Genomic DNA, 21,260 nt, shown 5'->3' with positions numbered 1-21,260 from the left:
TGCAGTTAAATGAGACAAAACTTCACTTACTTTAGAATAACGCATCAAAATGGCTTTCTGAGTTCAAAGTAAATATGAGTTTACAATTAGAGCAAGGGAATAACTGGGGGACAAGAGACAAGTAAGTATACAATGAGAATATCTTACTGGTACTCTTCAGTAGGGGGGATTTATTCTACTGGTCTGCAGAATGTAGGAAATATGAGACAGAGAACAACATTGTCCATGGATTTACAAAGTTTTAGACAGATAAAGTTGAAGAGAAATGAAAGACTACGTTTTTTGTGGAAAATTGGTCATGTTAAGAAACATTTCGATGTGATTATCATATAATCCAGAGGGTGGCGGTAATGTTGATGCCGACAGTCATAAAACCCCGAAGAAGAAGAAGAATCCAAAGCGGAAGACGGATGGTTTGTTTTGTCGAATGTGCGAGTGTTTTCTGTAAAAAAAAGAAAGAAAAAATGTCTTCAGTACAGTTTCAACGAGTGCTTATCAACGATCAGTTAACTCATACTGGAGAAACATTCACAGAGTTTAAAGAAATCGTCATCAAGTCCGAGGAAGAGATGGATTTAACTCGGACATCCCAGATAGTCTTAAACCGAAAAGGTACGAAACACCAGCGTTTGGATGAATATATCAACTGATCTGTCCGTTTACACTCCTGAGTTTTCAGGTGTGCTTATATGTTGATTTCTGTCTTAAACGATTTCTTCGATAAAGTTAACGACTCCTATTTTTATCTGTTTTATTGTCCAGACCACCTGCAACATAACATTAATAAGGAGGAGCCATGTAAACAGGAGAGGAGCTTCACTCCGGACCAGGAGGAGTTAGAACCTCTGCAGGTGAAGCAAGAAGATGAAAATACAGAATACCAACAGATTAAAGAAGAGCAGGAGGATCTAGGATATCAGCAAATAAAAGAAGAGCAGGAGGAACTCGATTATTTGCAGATAAAAGTGGAAGAGGACGAAGTTTGCTACAGTCAAGGTGAAGAACAGCTTGCACTAAAACAAGAAACTGATGCCCATTATGAGCAAATTCATCACACTGAACCAGAACCAAACAGGACCCAAGTCATCTTTCAGGAAGCTGCTGAAGCCGAGAACCAAAATCAGGAAAGAAGCAATGATAACTTTGGAGCAAAAAGAGATGAAGGAAAGAAACATAAGAGGCATCAGAAAACCAGACAGCATGGGGACAGTTCAAAGCAAAAAGATCATGAATACCTTCCTCAAAGTAGTGACTTGGCTAAAAAGACATGTGAGAGGCCTGTCTCAAGTAGGAAGAGTTTCAGCCGAAAAGATAAATTAAATCGTCACATGTCAGACCGCCCTGGTGAGAAACCTCTTCTATGCGTGAACTGTGGAAAAGGTTTCAGTTGTAATAGTGACTTAACTGTCCACATGAGAGTTCATACAGGTGAAAAGCCATTTCTGTGCGTGAAGTGTGGAAGAAGTTTCAGTAGAAGAAGTAATCTAACTGTTCACATGAAAGCTCACACAGGTGAGAAGCAGTTCCAGTGTATTACATGTGGCAAACATTTCATTTCAAAAGGTTCTTTGATTATTCACGTGAGAAGGCACACAGGTGAAAAGCCTTTCCAATGTAAGACCTGTGGAAAACGGTTTGTTGATCAATATTCTGTGAATCTTCACATGAGGAGTCACTCGGTGTTGAAGCCTTACATCTGCGTGAACTGTGGAAAAAGCTTTGCTCAGAAACAGAATTTAATAAGTCACATGATGATTCACACTGGTGAAAAGCCTTTTTCATGTGTGACCTGTGGAAAATGTTTCAGTCAAAAAGGTATTTTAACTCGTCACATGCTGATTCACACAGGCGAGAGGCCTTTCCAGTGTCTGACTTGTGGAAAAGGTTTCAATCAGAAATGCAGCTTAACTGATCACATGACAATTCACACAGGTGAGAAGCCTTTTTCATGCTCAGCTTGTGGAAAAGGTTTCAGTCGGAGGCATGCTTTAACTAAGCACATGAAAAGCCATGCGCTTAGTTAAATAAAATCTACTCTAGTCCAAGTAAGTCATTTAAAACATACTTGACTAAAAGGTACTTAGTCACCTTGTAATAACTTTTTAAGAAAATACTCTCTAAATGCGTCACTTTGGATGGAAAAGTAGTCATAATTTGAGAAGTATTTTTCATGTATAATGATAAAGTTTACTGTAAAATAATTTGGGTAAAAACCAGAATGATAGGAGGACTTCCTTATCTATGAACTGGAGAAATTGTTTAAACTAAATATGGAAATTAACACTTCCCTCAGGAACTCGCACAGGTTAAAGACATTTCTAGTTTGTGGAAAAGATCAACCGTGATCATTTGATGGTTCATAAACCTCATAGATCAGAAGTTGTAATAGCATGATTATTGTAAAATTTTCTGATTTTGGTGGGACTTTGACATTTCCAGTAAAAAATCTGTAGTTTGCAGTTCACAGTGAAATTGAAACACAAGTGTGGTAGTTTTGTTTTTAAAGTGAGATTGAAACTGATTCTGTCATTTTTAAAATTGTTATTTTAATAACCAGTGTGACTACCTATTTAAAAGCTAATTCACTCTTACATTCATTGATTGTTTTTGATTGTACAAATGATCTGTGGTTGTCTTCAATAATTGGGCATGCCATTCTTTTTTTGTTTTCCAGTTTTTCTCGGTCACTTTGGTGCATTTCTTGAATCATCGCTTACATTCGCAGAACAGGAAGTGCATTTCTCAAAACAATTTGTACAAACAGTTAAGACAGCCAGCAATAGCCAGTTTCTTTCTCAAAGTCCTTAGTTTTGTCTCTCAAAGGTAAATATTTGTGTCAATGAATATGTCTGTGCCTCAGAATGTCAAGTCATTGTTTCGTTGTGTACGGATGCGAATCAAATTGATTAGTCATGTTGTGAATATTGCATTGTTCTCTGAAGGGATGTTCTGCTGTAAACTATGGTTAAAGTTCTGATGTCATGTTGTAAAATGTAATTAGGGGAGACCAGTGGCAAGAGACTGGACAAGATTCACATTTATGATTTCTCGGTTCTGTTCACAGACACGTCGTTGTGATACAGGAAGCAGAAAACAAAGAAAAATAGAAATGGGAACATAAGGCAGACTTACATGCAGAGAAAAATTAAATTTTTGTTTAGTCTCCTACCTCCTATACTCCCCACTTAACTGTTCATGACTTGAAAACTGGTTAAGCTAATGCTTCACACATTTGCCTTTGTTGAAGAAAGTCAGGATTCACCTGGGAGCAAATTAATAGTTCAGGAAAGAAAATAAATCTTATTAATTTTATACAAAAATATACGTGACACCTGACATTTTGCATGCTAACACTAATAAGATGAAGTTACACTTAAATGTTGTAGAGGCCGAGACAATTCAACAAAGATCCATATAACATCTTGATCAAAATAAAGAAAAAGGCAGGAAATTGTATTTTGCAATGTGTTCACAGAAATGAGAAAATGTTTTTTTTATGTATACAAGCGGTGCAATGATTTGGAGATTGGACAAGTAGTTTTGAGAATTTCAGTTCTGTTCTGAGAAATGCTCCAAAGCAACTGAGAAAAAAAATGCTATTTTTTGCTATTCTTTTTCTGTTAGAGTACTTTTACTTTTAAAGTATTAATATTTTTTGTGTATGTAGACGGATATATGTTTAAGTACTTAGAAAGTAATTAAAGTGTAATATTTTTTTTGAGAGAGAGATTTGAGGTGCTTTTGTTTATGTACCACCCTGTACTTAAAGCTAGTAGATGGCAGCAATGCACCTGTGAACTCTTTACTGTCTAAAGCTACACTGTGCAAATCCCATTTTGAGTACATTTTTATTTAATGCAATTTTTTTGGGGGGGAGGGGTCAGGATGACTTTTGGCTCAACATTATTGTTTTTTTAGTGCTTCTTTTTTTAGAAGATTTAACACCTCAAGGCAAGAGGCATCAATGTTGACCATTTTTAACAGCTTCATATTAATTACAGCTAAAAAATGTTTTGACAGTAAAGTACAGATATATATACACAACTTACTGACTGTAAAGAGAGTAGAAATCATTAGTTTACGTACACCACATGAAATAAAAACACATCAACACATATCAACTTAAATTACATCAAACTGAAGTTGATATAAACTTAAATTTATTAAATAGGAAGTTTAAAGCATAATTACGCAAAGCAGTGCCAGCTACAGAGGGATTATGCATCAAAAAAGGAATGTATACAGGATTCAGAATAAATATGAGTTTACAGCAGAGGGACAGCTGAGGGATAAGAGATAATTATGTGTAGAATTAAAATTTCTTTCTGTTACTTTTTAATATGGGAAAAAATCCTGCATATTCATATTTGGTGTATTGTTCAAGAAACTGTGAAAAATGTTAGCAGGATGTAGGAAATATGACTCAGAGAATTATATTATTATTATTATTATTATTATTATTATTATTATTACTTCTACTACTACTATAACTACTCATGGAATCGCAGACTACTGTGTAGCTGAGGTTTAATATTGTATTTGCTTTATTTGGATAAAGTGGAAGAGAATATCTTACGGCTCTTGGAGAGAACTGGCACTGTATGAGAAATCTTTAGATGTGATGATCGGATGACCCAGAAGGGGGCGATGAATGCCGACAGAAAAAAAAAAAAAAAAAAAAAAAAAAACAGAAAAGAAGAAGAGGGCGTGTAACGGTCATTCTGGTTGAATGTGGGACTGCTTCATGTAAAAAAAAAATGTCTTTAGTCCAGCTACAACGAGCAGTTAACTGATGCTGAAGAAACATTAACAGAGTTTAAAGAAATCATCGTCAAATCAGAGGAAGAGATGGATGATCAGCGTAGACTGCTGGATTTCTCCCGGATTCCCCGGATAATCTTACGCCGGATAGGTAGGAAACACCAGCGTTTGGATGCAGGTTAATGTCGTAATATCTGAATCTTTCTTTGTGGGGACCATTTTAGTAACTGTTTCCTTTCCGTGTATAAGTTTCGTTAACATGAAATGAACGCAGATATCACAGTTAGAATGTTAAAACCGTTTTTTAATGTAGAAAGAAAATGGAACCGTTGAAACTAGGGCGAAGCGGGAACTCGGAGTTGGCGCGGAGTAAGCAGCGTCTAGCTAAGCTCACTTTCTGAATGTGTGCCCTTTGAACCCCGCGATTTTTCAACCGTTAAATCTGTTAACGTTAAGCAAAAAATAAAAATAAATTCCCGAGACCCCTTTAAACGCTAAGATGTAATCGCGTAGTTTTAAAGGAACATTACCTGAAAAAAACATAGTGGATATTTACAGATTAAAGAATGTATTCTATATTCATCTAAGTAATACAAAATAAATAAAAAATGATTTAATGATGTAGTGTTGCTACACAACGTTGCTTGCTACACAACGTTGCTTGCTACACAACGTTGCTTGCTACACAACGTTGCTTGCTACACAACGTTGCTTGCAATCCGCCATAATAGAAAAGAAGAAGTTCCCGCTGTTTTTGCATCTGTGCGACCGAGGCAGGCTGCTCTCGTTATTTGTGTTAGAAATCAGCAAATAACTCTGAATAGTCCTTTTGAGTAACTTTTTTTGGGGGGAAATGTACTTAATAATTATTTTACTGCATTGTACTTTTTACTTTTACCTGAGTAATATTATGAACTAATCCTAATAGAAAAAACATGGACATTTCTCGAACATTTCTGAGGTTAATTTAAAAATGTCTTGCAAATTTTTAAGTTTTGGAGCTCAGAAATTTCTTTGTTTTTTGATAGAAAATTTAAAAAAAATCTTTGTGGAAATATAAAGCTTTTTTCTGTCTTTGATGTTTTTACTATATTTCAACAGGTTAAGTGTAGTTATTGTTCTGTTCTGACACGTGAAAGAGTTGGTTTGAATAGCAAACGCCACTACAAACCAAACCTAACGACATGAAAGCACGTTAGCCTTTTTATGTGGCCCTCTGGGGCCAACTGTCAAGATAACAATGTGCTTAAATATTATTTTATCAGTCAAATCAAGTGTTTTATGTTTTGATGTATTTTTTTTGTGCCAGATTATGACAATCAGTTCCTCAGGATTTTTGCGAAATATTGTGGGAATTCATGCAAAATCAACAAATCCCCACACTTTTCAAACTAATGCATAATTGTGAGTTTATTGCAGTTTTATTTTCACAAAAATCGTCAACAATACTTTGGTTTAATTGTTGCCAACTTTCTTACTTGTATGAAACAGCTGCCTCAGCCTTAACAAATCTTTACATTTTCAAAATTGTCAATGGAAATATATTTAAATTAATAACCATATTATTAATTTCTGTCAGATTACAGTGCATTTTTATATGGCAAGTAACAAAAAGTTGCACACACATAAGCTCTAATATTGTAATTATTTCTAAATTAGAACTATTAATTGTTTGATTTTTATTGCAAATAATCACAAAAACAATTTCAAAATCCTGGATGGACTGAGAAGTTGTTCAGTATTGTTTAATTTTAAGAATTCATTAAGAATTTAAAGAGTTTTATCAGTACGTTGTTTTAAACTGCTCTGAAATAAATTAAACAATAAAGAAGCAATTTTTTTGTCTTAATTAGCATTTAAGACTTTTTTCAGTTTATTTGGCCTAGAAAGTATTTTGGTTTATTCCAAACAATAAAAATGAGAACTCCAACTAAACCCCTCTTATTAACCAAGTTTAATAGAAGAAGTAATGTGCTCTCGGCCATTTTATTAGTAAAATGTCGCTAAATTTTATGTAATGGCTTCAGCATACATAAATTAAAAGATTTTAAAGTGTTTAACATTTAAATATAAGATTTTAAGGAGCTGACATGTAATTTGTAAAAGTTCAAAGAACAATATTCATAGTTAGATTGTTTTGTTACCATAGCAACAATCTGATGCTGTGAGTATAGTCTTTGAGTTTGAGCTGTGTTTGTTCACAAATTCATATTAGTAAACTGCAATTATAACTGATTGCTTCTCCCAGATTTCACTAAATCTAACACAGAAGCTGTTAGAGGTCCTGATGTTTTTAGCAGCAAGAGGGGCCCCTAAGTCAAATTCTGCTCAAGGCCTCATATAGCCTTGGACCGGCCCTGCAGGATGAGTTAAATCTGCTCCACTGTGCGCAAAGATGTGCAACAAACGGGACATTTAATTAAATGCTGCTAATGTGACTTTAATAGCTCTTCCATTTCGTGTCTGTTGAGTTTTTAATTAACGCCACAGAAACTGTTTTGGTTGCTCAACTTTATGGGACGAGTTTTTCAGATTTCTGCACGCATTGACTCTGGCTGACTAAGTGAATAATTTGATACGGTTTGATGCATCACCTAACCGGAGAAATAATAATAAAATATTATGAAACCAGCATGATGCGTGACTAGGAGGCGAGTGCGAAAACTCCTCACTGGGCTGAACCTGCGAGATGAGTTTAGCGCTGGTTTGTTAACCACTAATGCACCGGCCAACTGGGAACACATACATAAACTTTACAGGAGACACAGAGCCACACACTGGGTAGCGTGTTGAGACGTAATTCACATAATCCTTTGTTCACAAAGATAAATCGTTCTCACTGCTTCCTCAACGCACACCTCTGAAAGCGCGACTATAAATCTGAGTTGCTCCCAGTTTTTCAGCATGAAATCCAAAATCGGAGGGCGTTCCAGTTGATTTTTCTGACTGGGAGTACAACAGTAATGTGGCATAAGACCTGTGTTTTATTTTATTTTTTTATTGCTTTCCCGACAAAACTGAAGTTGGCTTCTGATTGGAGAAATGGCTAAACAGCAGTGCCACTTAAGTTTTTTTTACTACCTTGAAGAAACCTCCAGGAGGACCAGAACCTGGCTCAGTGTAAGTGGTCACTGTTGTAGGAATACTTTCTGTGTTTAATAAAAAGCTAATAGCAGAAGAAGGATAATGTTACAAATAATGTAGATTTGATTGCAGTTGCGGTTGTGTTCTAATGTGTTCCAGATGCAAAATAGTTCTGAAATCCCTCATTTTTGAAGGTTCACAAATCAAATAAATTACAAACTTGGTTTCATACATTCTGCTCTTTAAGCAGATTAAAGGTGCTGAAGATGGTGAACAATTAGGTGACATCACTCTTTAGCCGCTTCCAGAACCAAAAGCCAACTTCAGCTTTGTTCTTTCCTCTCTTTGCAAGTACAGAGACTTTCATTAGAAAACCAGTGGAACAGGAAACATGCAACACAGGTCTCGTAAAATAAGCCATAGAAAATAATTAGTTGTAAAATGTAATAATCATTTGAAATAAATACCTAGAAATAATGAAATAAACTTTAAAATAATAACAGCAATAACAACTAAAGTAAATAATTTCATATGTAAAAAGAATTATACAAAATATGAGAACAAAATAATAAAAAAGGTCATTTGGGACTTCTCCAAATGTCACTTAAGTTAAAGATAAATATGTGTTTATTTGTTGGTTTCTGTACTTAAGATTAAAGTTTGCTCTCATTTACTTGAATGCATTCGACAAATCCTCTTTTTTTCTGTTTTCTTGGTCAGACTGCCTACAGCACACCATTTATAATGAGAAGTTATGTAACGAGGAGAGGAGTTTCGCTCTGGACCAGGAGGAGTTAGAACCCCTGCAGATAAAAGAAGCAAATGGACTCAACAACGTTTCGGGGAAAGAACCAAACCCTGAGAACCAAAATTGGGAAAGAAGCAATCCCATAGACTTTGGAGCAAAAAGAGGTGAAGAAAAGAAACCTAAGAGGGATCAGAAAACCAAACAGCATGGTGAAAATTCAAGACAGAAAGGTCATGAATATCTTCCTCGAAATAGTGACTTGACTAAAAAGATATCAAAAAAGACATGTGAGAGACCTGTCTCATGTAGGAAACGTTTCAGCCGAAAAGATCACTTAAATCCTCATGTAAGAGATCACACAGGTGAGAAGCCTTTTGAATGTGTGAACTGTGGAAAAGGTTTCAGTGCAAAACGTTCTTTGACTGTTCACATGACAGCTCATATGGTTGAGAAGCCTTTTCAATGTGTTACTTGTGGCAAGAATTTCAGTTCAAAATGTTATTTGACTCGTCATATGAGAAGGCACACAGGTGAGAAGCCTTTTTTATGTGTCCATTGTGGAAAAGATTTCATTTATAACAATGATCTAACTGTTCACATCAGAGTTCATACAGGCGAGAAGCCTTTTCAATGTATTACCTGTGCCAAGCATTTCACTACAAAAATCCAATTGACAAATCACATGATGATTCACACTGGGTTGAAGCCTTTTCTATGTCTGACCTGTGGAAAAGATTTTCGTCACAAAGTTGGTTTAACTCAACACCTGAAGATTCACACTGGTGAAAAGCCGTTTTCATGTGGGAACTGTGGAAAAAGTTTTAGTCGAAAACAGGGTTTAACTCAGCACATGATGATTCACACCGGTGAAAAGCCTTTTTCGTGTGTGAACTGTGGAAAAGGTTTTCGTCACAAAGTTGGTTTAACTCAACACCTGAAGATTCACACTGGTGAAAAGCCGTTTTCATGTGTGGACTGTGGAAAAAGTTTTAGTCAAAAACAGCATTTAACTCAGCACATGATGATTCACAGAAGTGAGAGACCTTTTTGTTGCCTAAATTGTGGAAAAGGTTTCAATTCTAAACAGACATTAACAAGTCACATGACAATTCATGCAGGTAAGAAATCTTTTTCATGTTTAACTTGTGGAAAAGTTTACACCAAGAGAAATGGCTTAACTCGGCACATGAGAAGCCACACAAATGAGAATCATGGTTGACTCTCAACAGAGACATTTTAACTGGGTAAAAATCTACTCATCAAAAGTAAGTTACCGAAAACATCCATTGAAAATATTTAGTCAATTTAATACCAGATGGGTTATGGGATATTTAGTGATCTCCAAGTTAAATTGTTAAAAACAATTAACACACAAAATGTAGGAAAAAAAATATGGCCTAATTTTTAATTTTATTCCTAACCTTAACATAGTCTTCAGTGTATCCAGTAACAGGATTCAAGGGCTTTTGCTGGATTTTTGCTGCTCTAAAATTCAAAAATAAAGACAAGATAAAGTTATTTCTAAACACAGGGAGGGCATAGAGATGGTGTTAAACAACTTTTAAAGTGCAAAAGTGGTTTGCATATCACCTTTCCTTGATTAAAGAAAATTCCTAAATGCTCCAATAAGGAAGGACAAGTAAATCATAATTTGAGAAATATTTTTCATGTATGACCTACATTAAGGTTAACTGTAAAAAGTTATTAGGAAAAAAAAACAGTGATACACCTGAGGGCTTGATTGTTGTTGGTTCATAAACCTCACGTTGATATGACAACTTGTGTGTGTATAATTCTTGTAAAATTCTCAGATTTTGTGCAGTTTGCTGTTCAACATGAAACTTAAAAACACAACGGTGATAGGTTGGTCTTTAAATAAAACAAAAAGATTCAAACAGATGCTGTTATTGGTTTAAAATCATAACCAGTCTCTAGCTATTAAAAACTTATGGAACAAACACATTCTTGCTTTAAATAAAAGTCTGAAATTCACTGCAACCTAATTTTCATGCATTGATTGTTCTTGATTGTACTAATGTTTTCATTAACTGGGAATTTAAGTTTCTTTGTTGTTTTACAGTTCTAATTGACAACTGTTATTAATTTTGTTATTTTCTGCTGCAGCTGGTTGTGAAAGATTCCTCCTTTTTTCTATGTTGAAACTAGTATGTGTTCGAACATATAGGTTTAAGATCTTCAAAAGTTATTAAAGTATAATATTTCATATGAGAGCGTGTATATGTGCATGTGTACATTATATATATATATATATATATATATATATATATATATATAGTGTGTAGGTATGAATGTATATATAATTGTGGGTGGGTGTGTTTGTATATACAGTATTTATATATATGCACAATTGACCGATTGTTGGTACATAGAGTTGAAACCAGCCGTTTATACAGAAAGCATAAAAAAGCCCACCTTTTTTCTAATTTTACGCAAATAAACAAAGTTATGAAAAAATAAATGTTGATATGGAGGTAAATGTGTTCAAATACTGAAGCTATTTTTAAGGAACACAAAGCAGTGGCAGCTAAAGAGAGCTAATGCATCAAAAAGGCATTTATACAAGATCCATGAGTTTTCAGCAGAGGGACAACAGAAGGATAAGAGATGAGTAAGTGTAGAATTAATATATCTTCCTGTTATGCTTTAGTATGGGAAAGCATGCTCTTGGTTCTGATTTGGTGTAGTTATGAAGAAACTGAAACATTTTTGTGGGATGTTGGAAATAGGAATCAGGATATTTCCCGAGGTTTGCGGAGTATAAGGGAGCCGAGGTTCAATGTTAAGGAGGAACAAATCTGACATAATTAAGAAGAAATGAAGAAACAAATTCTCAATAAGTAAGATATGTTATTAATTGGCTTCTTTATTTAATCACCTTTGCAATAATAATAATTACCTTATTTATTTATTTGTGTATTTACTGAATGAGTGAATAACTAAATAAAGGTTATTACTGGAAATGTGATTAAATAAAGAAGAATTAATGATATGCTTATTTATTTCTGAACATATTCTTAATTATATCAGTTTTGGTCCTCCATATATAATGATGCGTTTATTTCAGCAAATCTGAAGGGAAAGACAATATTTAGAGTGTTTTTTTTTTTTGTTTTTTTTTTTGAGAACTGGCACTGAATATGAAATCTTTAGACGTGATGATCATATGATCCAGAAGGTGGCGACAATGCAACAATATGAATTTCGACAGTCATATCCCCGAAGAAGAAGAAGAAGCAGAAAAAGAAGAAGAAGAAAACGGTGGATGGTTTGCTTGGTTGAACGTTCGAGTGTTTCTTCTAAAACAATGTCTTCATTCCAGCTTCAAATAGAGTTTGTGAGTGAGCGGTTAATTTCTGCTGAAGAAACATTTACAGAGTTTTAAAGAAATCATCGTCAAGGAAGAGATGAAGGAACAGATGGACGATCAGGATTTCTCCCGGACTCCCCAGATAATCTTACACCGAATAGATAGGAGACGCCAGCGTTTGGATGCAGGTTAAGGTCTTAATATCTGAAGCTTTGTGAATAATGATCATTTTAGTAACTGTTCCCCTCCCGTATAAGTGTTTTGTTAACAGGAAAATGAACGCAAACATCACAGTTACCCTGTTATAAGGGTTTATTGGTGTAAAGAGAAAATGGAACCAATGGAGCTAGTGCCGCGTCAGCGTTCTGCAGTATGAAACTTATAAAAAAAATGTTCTTTACATATTTGTTAAAACTATCACAGTACAATATAAGGCAGATAATCTTTTGTAAAACCGGACTCCTTTGCCTTCCCCCTGCTGTCATCTGCACACATACACTGCTCCTTCAGAACCAATCGCAACCAGCACGAGGATCTGACGCAAGCTGTCAATCATTCTTGTGGAGGCGCAACACTACAACTGGTTTTCCACAAATGAGCCTTCCATGACTGCTCAGGCAAGTTAGCGTGGCCAATTATGATGGCAAATAAACATTTTGCTTGGGAAAGTAATTTTTTTTTCTCTGCCATTAGTACATTTTGCTGCATGTACATGAGCTTGATTGACAGCACTAAGACACTTTTTGCTCTCACTGGTTGTTTTTGACCAGGAGCTGCACATTTCTTCAGACGGCAGAAGTATCACTGGAAGGAGTAGGAGCTTGATTTATTTTTTCACAGATTATCTGTCTCATATTAGGATGTCACAAAATAGTGACAGTTTACACAAATATGTAAAAGACATTACATGTTTGTAATGTCTTTAAAATAACTTGTACTTTTTTTTAAGTAAAAGTAACATTCTGCAGCTTTAAGAAATCAGAATTTCAACATGACAATGCCCATAAACGTTGTTCTCTATAGCTCTTACAAACATCATTTTAAGCTGTTAATTTTTTCAGTATAGACTTGCAGGCGATGCATGCAACATTGATTTTAGTCGCACTTTTACATGTATCTTGTAAAATAAACGTTTCCATTCCACCACATCTTACTGCTGTTGATTTGAAGAGCGGCTATGCTGAGGCACGAAGTCCACCTCGTTACAAGTCGTAACTGGGGGTAGTCAGAGTTGTTCCCGGTTTGAAATCCAAATTCAGATGGCGTTCAAGGTTATTTTTCCGTATGGAAAGTTTGAATTTCCCAGTTCCAAGTCCAACTGGAATGCAGCATAAGAAGTCAGTGGTGTTTCATTTTCTTTCTAGCTCCCTCACATGTAAATACAGAGATTTGCAACATTGCTGTAGCTAAACATGGATCCTAAGTAAACTAAACAATGAAATTTGTTCGAATGGCCATTGAAGAATCAAAGCGTGCATGAGAAAACAAAACAAAGAATAAATAAACCAAAAGAAATATTCATCACAAATAGTTGAAACCCATCAATATTTCCCCAACTCCTCTCTCCCTTCAGTTCACACCAACTCCATAGTCTTCACAGCTCGGGTTATGGTTGGTGTCCCTCTATGTCACTGATATTTCTGCTCACACTAACATGCTATGCTGATAGGCTGCAGTAGCCCACATGAGGCCCTGAAAACTGACAGCGATTGGCTGTAGCAGCTTGGTAGCAAAATCGCAAGAACAACTACTGGTTGGATTAGAAATATCGTGAAATTTTAACTGTAAGAACAAATGCAGAGCAGACGGAGAGGAGATGAGGAGACAGATTTTGGATTTAACACCTGGGTCATGTTAACAACTCCATTTTGTTTCTGTTTTTTTGTCCAGATTGCCTGCAGCATAACGTTTATAAGGAGGAGCTCTGTAACCAGGAGGAATTAGAACCGCTGCAGGTGAAACAAGAACAGGAAGACCCAGGATTTCTGCAGATTAAAGAAGAGCAAGAGGATCTAGAACACAGGCAGATAAAAGTGGAAGAAAAAGAAGTTTACTGCAGTCAGGCTGATGAAGAGGTGACCCTAAAACAGGAGACTGATGCATTCAGGACTAGTCCTGTTTATGAGAAAACATACCAAACTGAATCAGAAACAAAAGGGATCCAAGTCATCATCCAGGAAGCTGCTGAATCTGAGAAACAAAATCAGGAAAGACGAAAGCCTTTCTCATGTGTCATCTGTGAAAAGCGTTTCGCTTTAAAATCCGCTTTCAATGTTCACATGAGAACTCATACTGGTGAAAAACTGTTTACATGCGAGACCTGTGGAAAATGTTTCCTTTTCAAATCTGCTTTCAATGATCACATGACAACTCACACAAGTGAAAAACCGTTCAGATGCGAGACCTGTGGAAAAGGTTTTAGTTTAAAAAAGTATTTAAATAAACACAAGACAATTCACACAGATGAAAAGCCTTTCTCATGTGTGACATGTGGAAAGTGTTTTGCTTTCAAATCTGCTTTTGATGCTCACATGAGAACTCACACAGGAGAAAAGCCGTTTTCATGTGAAACCTGTGGAAAATGTTTTAGTCAAAAGCAGTATTTAACTAAGCACATGACGATTCACACAGGTGAAAAGCCATTTTCATGTGTGACCTGCAAAAAATGCTTTGTATTCAAATATCTTTTTCTGGAGCACGTGCGAATTCACTCAGGTGAAAAGCCTTTTTCATGTGTCACCTGTGGAAAAAGTTTCAGTAAAAAGCGTGTTTTACGTCGTCATATTATAATTCACAGAAATAAGAAGCCTTTTTGGTGTTTGACTTGTGGAAAAGGTTTCAATGAAAAATGCCATTTAACTGTTCACATGAGAAATCATTCAGGTGAGAAACCTTTTTCATGTTTAACTTGTGGAAAAGGTTTCATTCGGAAATGTTCTTTAACAAAGCACATGAGATGCCACACAGATGAGAAGCATGGGGGAAAAATTAACACCCACCACTTGTGAAATTATGCTAAATTTATAATGTGAAACAATAGAAGCCTAGAGAATTAAAAAACTACTCAATTCAGTAAAGCTTGTTGCCATAGATACTTTGTAACTGAGTAAAAATCTACTCTAACCTTAAGTAAACATATGTTGAGTAAAAAGCACTTAATTACTTTTTCAAAACTAGTTTTGGGGTATTTGGTGTTTTCAAATAAATTAACATATTAGGAAAAATTCTACACAAATAAAAGTTGATTTATAAACATGAGGAAGCAGAAAAAGATATTGTGTAAAATGATTCTGTTTAACAAACTGTTTTCTACTTGGAGTTTTCTTGAGTGTTGTATTTCCTGCTATTGAAGGTTATCACATTTCCCTCATGACAAAAAATTATCTAAATGTTGCATGCAGGAGAGAAAAGTAAATCTAAGTGTTTTTTTTTTTTAAATCATAGAACAGAAAACTGGAACATATTAAATGGTTGAACTTTCTCAATAAATCTATAGGAAAAAAACCCTGTGACTGGTTCATCTTTAAGTGGCACTGTATGAGAACTCTTTAGATGTGATGATCGTATGATCCACAAGGTGGCGGTAATGTAATAACATGGAAGCCGACAGTCATAAAACCCCAAAGAAGAAGAAGAAGAAGAAGAAGACGACAGGACGCGGTCTGTCCTGTTGAATGTTTCTCTAAAAATATCTTCAGTCCAGCTTAAACGAGTTTCTCAACGAGCGGTTAACTGCTGCTGAAGAAACTTTCACGGAGTTTAAAGAAATCATCGTCAAGTCGGAGGAAGAGATGGACGATCAGCGCAGACTGCTGGATTTCTCCCGGACTCCCCGGATAATCTTACATCGAATAGGTAGGAAACACCAGCGTTTGGATGCAGGTTAATGTCTAAATGTAGAAGCTTTCTGTATGAAGATCATTTTAGTAACTGTTCCCCTCCCGTATAAATGTTTTGTTAACGTGTAAATGAACGCAGACAACACAATGACCCCAGCCAGCATGCCTAGGGGGGACCCGTGTTAGGGCCCATGTGGGCTCTGGCCCTACATGGGCAAACCCATGTGGGGCCATCGTGGAACCCGCGGACAAACCCATATGGGACCCATATAGTCTGCCCTCCTTTCCCCCACATGGGGCCCACCTAGGCATGCTGGCAGGGACGCTGTGAGAATGGCTTATTTATGTAGAGAGAAAATGGAGCCAGTGACCTTCTTACGGCTCTGCTCCTTTAACTACCGAGTCTTACTCTTGAAAACAGGAGAAATGTGAACAATGCAGAGCAAGGTTAGTAAAGCTAGCAACATAAACTAATAATAGCGGTGCTAGTAGCTGTAAAATGTAATAATTTGTAATAAATTGTAGGGGCGATTGTTTGTCAAACCAGATATCCTATAAAAGTCCAACCAATAAGCCACTGCTGCACTGAGGTGATGCTTCATACGTAGATAAAAGAAGTTCAATGTCCAAAAAACCTTAAGATTGCTTTTATAGTTTATTTTTCCCAGTTTGACAAGCAAATAACAAAACCTATTTTTTCATTAGTGATGTGTCGAGTAATCCAGGAGGATTTTTATGAAGCACGTAAAACAGAGAACTCACCTGAACCTGAGCAGTTATAGTTTTTATTTTTAAGTAATAAATCGTTGTCCACATAGCGAGTAACAAGCAAATCTCAACTCTCTCTCTCCTGTTTGTTTCCAGTTTTCTTTTTGATTCAGCCATTGTTTCATACAACCAGATTAATCAGAATTTATGTATCAAACATCTTTTACTTGTTTATTCATTGTAAGGCTTCATGTTGCCTATTTTACATATATTGTCCCCTTGATGTCACAGCAGAGCACAAGGGCGTAGGAACAAGTTTATCATTGGGGGGAGACGTATTGGAAACCTGAAAGATCCGTAAATAGCTTGAGCTAAAATGTCAAACAATGGTTTCATCAACGCGTTGGTCTAATCTGACCCCTTGTAACTTGTAATCTAACGTGTTACTATTTACAATCCAATATTCAGATTAAAGTTTCCAAGTCACTCTGTGTTAGTACTTTTTTTTAAACACATATTGTTGCTTTCTTCTTTTTCCTTGGGGAGATACGTTTCATGTGTAACACCAGCGACACTAAACGATGGAGGGAAAAGAGATGCACATTTTCTAGCTGATGGATGAATTTTGCACGAGTAATCAAATTACTCTTTCAAAGTAACTATGCCATCCCTAGTAATAAACTAACTACACTATATATCATATGTTTGTAGGCTTGTCACAATAACATTTTGATTTTTGATAAACGATATTATTGTTGTTTTGAGACCTTTTTTAAGAAATAAAATCCATCCATCCCTTTTCTTTACACCCTTGTCCCTTAGTGGGGTCGGGAGAGGTAAGTAATAAAATGTTAATGGCAAAATAATAATGCAACAACATAATCTGAAAGATAGTAAACTTTACATTATAATGAACATTTAACACTGCAACTGGAAGACATTTCAAATAAAAATAAATAAAACAAATAGAATAAATTTGTCTTTGTAAATAAAATTTTCCTTCAAAAAAGCTTTAGTTGATACCAAAGCACCAACCTGAAGATCATCCCAGGTGTATGGATGGCCGTCCACAACCGTACTCAGAGCTCACAAGAAAGGTGTAATATGTCACACACAACAAATGATTTCTTACAATTTTGTAAGTATTTTACCAAATACACATTGTTTTGTGATCTTTCTTTGAAAATGTATGTATTAGAGATAGTACTCACCTTTGAAGGGTCCCATTCATTTTTTCAGCCAACCCGTTACTTTGGGGGTGGTATGGGGAACACAGACTTCGTTTAATATTGAGAACTTTGCACACTTCTTGGTTTATCTGAAAATTTACGAACAAATAGCTATAACAAAATAACCTGCTTTAAACAGCATATCGAAACAAATAGTGTAAAGGAGGACATTCATAGTGTTAAATTTCTCTAAGATATTGAAAACAAATACTTACAGAATTTACAAATTCTCTTCCTTGGTCCATCAAAATCCCTTTTGGGGCCTCAAGCTGATGCACAAACGTAATTATGCATTCCGTAACTTCAGGTGCCGATTTGTTCTTCAGTGGATAAGCTTGTGGCTCTTTGTGAAATAGTCAATCATGACACAAATATATTTGTGTCCAGATTTTGTTTCGGCAAGTTTTCCAATGAGGTCCATCCCAATTAGTTCAAAGGGATGGGAAACCTTAAATGAAAGACTTAATAGATTAAGGCAACAATCACCTGTTGGAGTCTTTGTCAGTTTTACTTGTACAAACTTCTCTTGTGGAGAGAAATGTTGAGAGCACATATGTTGGTCCTTTGGAAGTTCTGTTCGGCTCCGACTTGCTCCCACTGCTGCTCCTTTATGTTTCATGTGGGAGATGATCCAGATTCACCTCACAGTTATTTTTTGTTTTTTAATTACAGCCAACAGTCACACATTGTGTCATTATCTAACATTACACCAGTCCAGTACAATATGATAAACAAGAGCTCAGGTGAAGTTAGCCTTCCTGTGTTTACTCTGTAGATTCCAGTACAGGATGGATTAAAACGCATCATCAACCCAACAGGTGGAAAGATGGAGACCTCCATGGATGAAACGTATAACAAATTATATAAACTTTTTGAAATAATTGTGTTTTGGTGTATCACAAGCAGCCATTTTTTTAGTAAATAGGAAAATTAAAACATATTTAGGCCAACATGTTCAACGACTCTTGGATCCCTTTAAGCCTCTCAGTTTCAGTCGGCAGTTCGTCACCTCAACTCGTTTTCTCCTGTTAAACTTCCTGCATCTCTGCTGTCTTGGTTGGCCGGGTTTTTTTAGATTATGTTTATTTCATTCCAAATTTGGAGAATTTTCTTATTAAAACATCAACAGAACTTTACGCCTTTCGTAATTTGGATCCACTTCATCTTACATCATGACACCCACAGTTCTTTCTATCTAACTTATAAAAGTAAAGAAACAAATTCCAAAATAAACAATTAACATAAAATTTAACTCCAAGTTTAATAGAAATAAAAAGTAAATATCTCCAACATGGATGACAGACTTTATTAAATGCAGCGCAGCCACAAAGTGTCCACTGTGCACCTGAAATCATAGGATATGATTAATGTACACTAATATTACACCGCTACACAGCTTCAATCTATTATCGCTACAAACATCTATTTAACAAAATTTAGTAATAGAGTGTTATTAAACTAAAATATTTTAAAGCATAGGGACAAAAAAGCCCACATAATGTATTTTGTCCTGATTAACTGCCAAGTAATAACTTGTTGAACGAATTTGCAGAGAGAAAATTAAAGATTATAAATATATTTAGAAGCTCCCTGTTATGTAAACTAAAAACATGAAGGCTTGATGAAACCCAAGTATAAAATAAATTAAATAAAACTTAATGTAATTTGCAATGAAATAAAACGCATGAAACAAAATTTCCACAGGTAGGACGTATTTTTAAGAAATCTGCTGAGTAAACGGTATGTGACGTAACGTCGATGTGCGCATTACCGCAAGGTAGGACGGATTTTTGGGTAGCTCTGATAGTCACGCCCCACCATCCGTCTCAGTTGTTGAGTCCTCGGGCAAGATATTTCACCTGATATGCTCGTATTATCCAGAAGGGGGCGGTAATGCAACAATGTGAATACCGACAGTCATAAAATCCCAAAGAAGAAGAATAGGAGGAAGGAAACAGGCTTCTCAAACTGTCACATAATTCTAATATTACAATGGAACGGTCGCAGTCTAATAGCAAATAGTCAGGAACTTAAAGGCTTCACTAATAACCTAAATACAAAACCAGATATAATATGCATTCAGGAAACATGGCTCAAGCCATCATAGCAGTTTAATATTCATGGTTATTCAGTTTTATGTAAAGACAGGATAAATGGGAATGGAGGAGGTTGTGCCGTATTCATAAAGGAAAACATAAAAAGTATTCAGCTCCAAATAATATCAGACTTAGAACTTACTGCTGTAGAAATATGGACAGATGATGAGAATATTAAAATAATAAATTATTACAATCTGTGTAAACAATTAGAAAAGTTAAAACTTGAAACAATCCTAGAATACTGGAGAGGGAAAATAGTTTGGTGTGGGGACTTCAGTACACAGCACTTTATGGGGAGATCAAGATGATTATAATGGAGGGATTTTAGAAGAGATGATTGAAGAAAATGGATTGGTCATTTTAAATAATGGAGTAGGTATTCTGGTGGACTTTATAAGGGGTAAGGAGTCTGCCATTGATCTGACTTTGGTTTCTCAATCTATTGCTGATATTTGCAAATGGAGAGTATTTAAAGAATGCACAATGGGGAGTGATCAGTGTAGGAATAGATACAGAGCAAGGCCAGGTAGAAACTCCGGGGAGATGGAAGTTTGGGAAAGCAAACTGGGATAATTTTAAAATGGTGACTTGAAGGTTGCTTTTATGATTTATTTTTTTTTCCAGTTTGACGAGCAAATAAAGAAAAAAACTTTTGTTTCCTCTCCTTCTCTAGTGGAAACCAACAGGCCAACCCAGTGTATGCTGGTCTTATACCAGTTCCTTTATTTAGAGAAAATAGACCCACAGTTCTAAAGTTAATCTTAATAAATATATAATATAAAACAATTGGTAACATACAAATAAACTGTGTAAATAAACAGCAAAATATAAAGTGGACTAAAAATAAATGTTAACATATTTCAAAGTAATAAAAATAAAGGATAGCTCAAAAATAAATAAGATCTAAAAATACCATTAATGCTGACACTGAATGATTTCATAATAAATAAATAAATAATTTATGAAAATCTGGTCATTTAATAATTTTCCAAATGTCAACTGATCTGTCTGTCTGCAATCCTGAATTTTCAAGTGTGTTATTTTGTTCCTTTTAGTCTTGCATGCGGAAAGTCTTCGGTCATTTACTTTAATGAATGGTATGTTTATTGAGGTCAACAATAAAGTTAACAATTCCTCTTTTTTTTTCTGTTTTCTTGTCCAGATTGCCTGGAACATAAAGTTCATAGCCAGGAGAGGATTTCCACTCTGGACCAGGACGAGCCAGAACCTCTGCAGATGAACCAAGATGACAGTGTCATCTTCCAGGAAGCTGCTGAAGCTGAGAACCAAAATCGGGGAAGAAGAAAACCTTTCTCATGCGGCGTCTGTGAAAAACGTTTTGCTTTCAAATCCGTTTTTGATGCTCACATGAGAACTCATACGGGTGAAAAGCCGTTTTCATGTGTGAACTGTGAAAAATGTTATAAAGTAAAATCTCAATTAACTCAGCACATGAGGATTCAC

At 35.5% G+C, this 21,260-nt stretch overlaps 2 protein-coding genes across 2 annotated transcripts in view; both read left to right on the top strand.

The window, feature by feature from the left end:
- The first annotated feature begins 370 nt into the window (after positions 1 to 370).
- LOC106938097 (zinc finger protein 484-like) lies at positions 371 to 3,834 on the top strand. Its single transcript, XM_015019929.1, has 2 exons — positions 371 to 612; positions 763 to 3,834. The coding sequence occupies exons 1-2, from the start codon at positions 411 to 413 to the stop codon at positions 2,022 to 2,024; spliced, it is 1,464 nt and encodes a 487-aa protein (XP_014875415.1). The 5' UTR covers positions 371 to 410; the 3' UTR covers positions 2,025 to 3,834.
- An 835-nt stretch (positions 3,835 to 4,669) lies between these two features.
- The window catches only part of LOC106938095 (zinc finger protein 41-like), a 19,866-nt gene continuing 3,275 nt past the window's right edge, over positions 4,670 to 21,260 (top strand). The window contains exons 1-4 of the mRNA XM_015019927.1: positions 4,670 to 4,912; positions 8,566 to 8,898; positions 13,812 to 14,181; positions 21,146 to 21,244. Coding sequence (XP_014875413.1) covers positions 4,849 to 4,912; positions 8,566 to 8,898; positions 13,812 to 14,181; positions 21,146 to 21,244 — 866 coding nt within the window. The 5' untranslated portion in view covers positions 4,670 to 4,848. The remainder of the gene's footprint in view (positions 4,913 to 8,565; positions 8,899 to 13,811; positions 14,182 to 21,145; positions 21,245 to 21,260) is intronic.

Source organism: Poecilia latipinna, unplaced genomic scaffold (assembly GCF_001443285.1).
Source record: "Poecilia latipinna isolate Pla-1442-1.1 unplaced genomic scaffold, P_latipinna-1.0 Scaffold2508, whole genome shotgun sequence".
NCBI lineage: Eukaryota > Metazoa > Chordata > Actinopteri > Cyprinodontiformes > Poeciliidae > Poecilia > Poecilia latipinna.
This window is presented reverse-complemented; position numbering and strand designations above follow the sequence as displayed.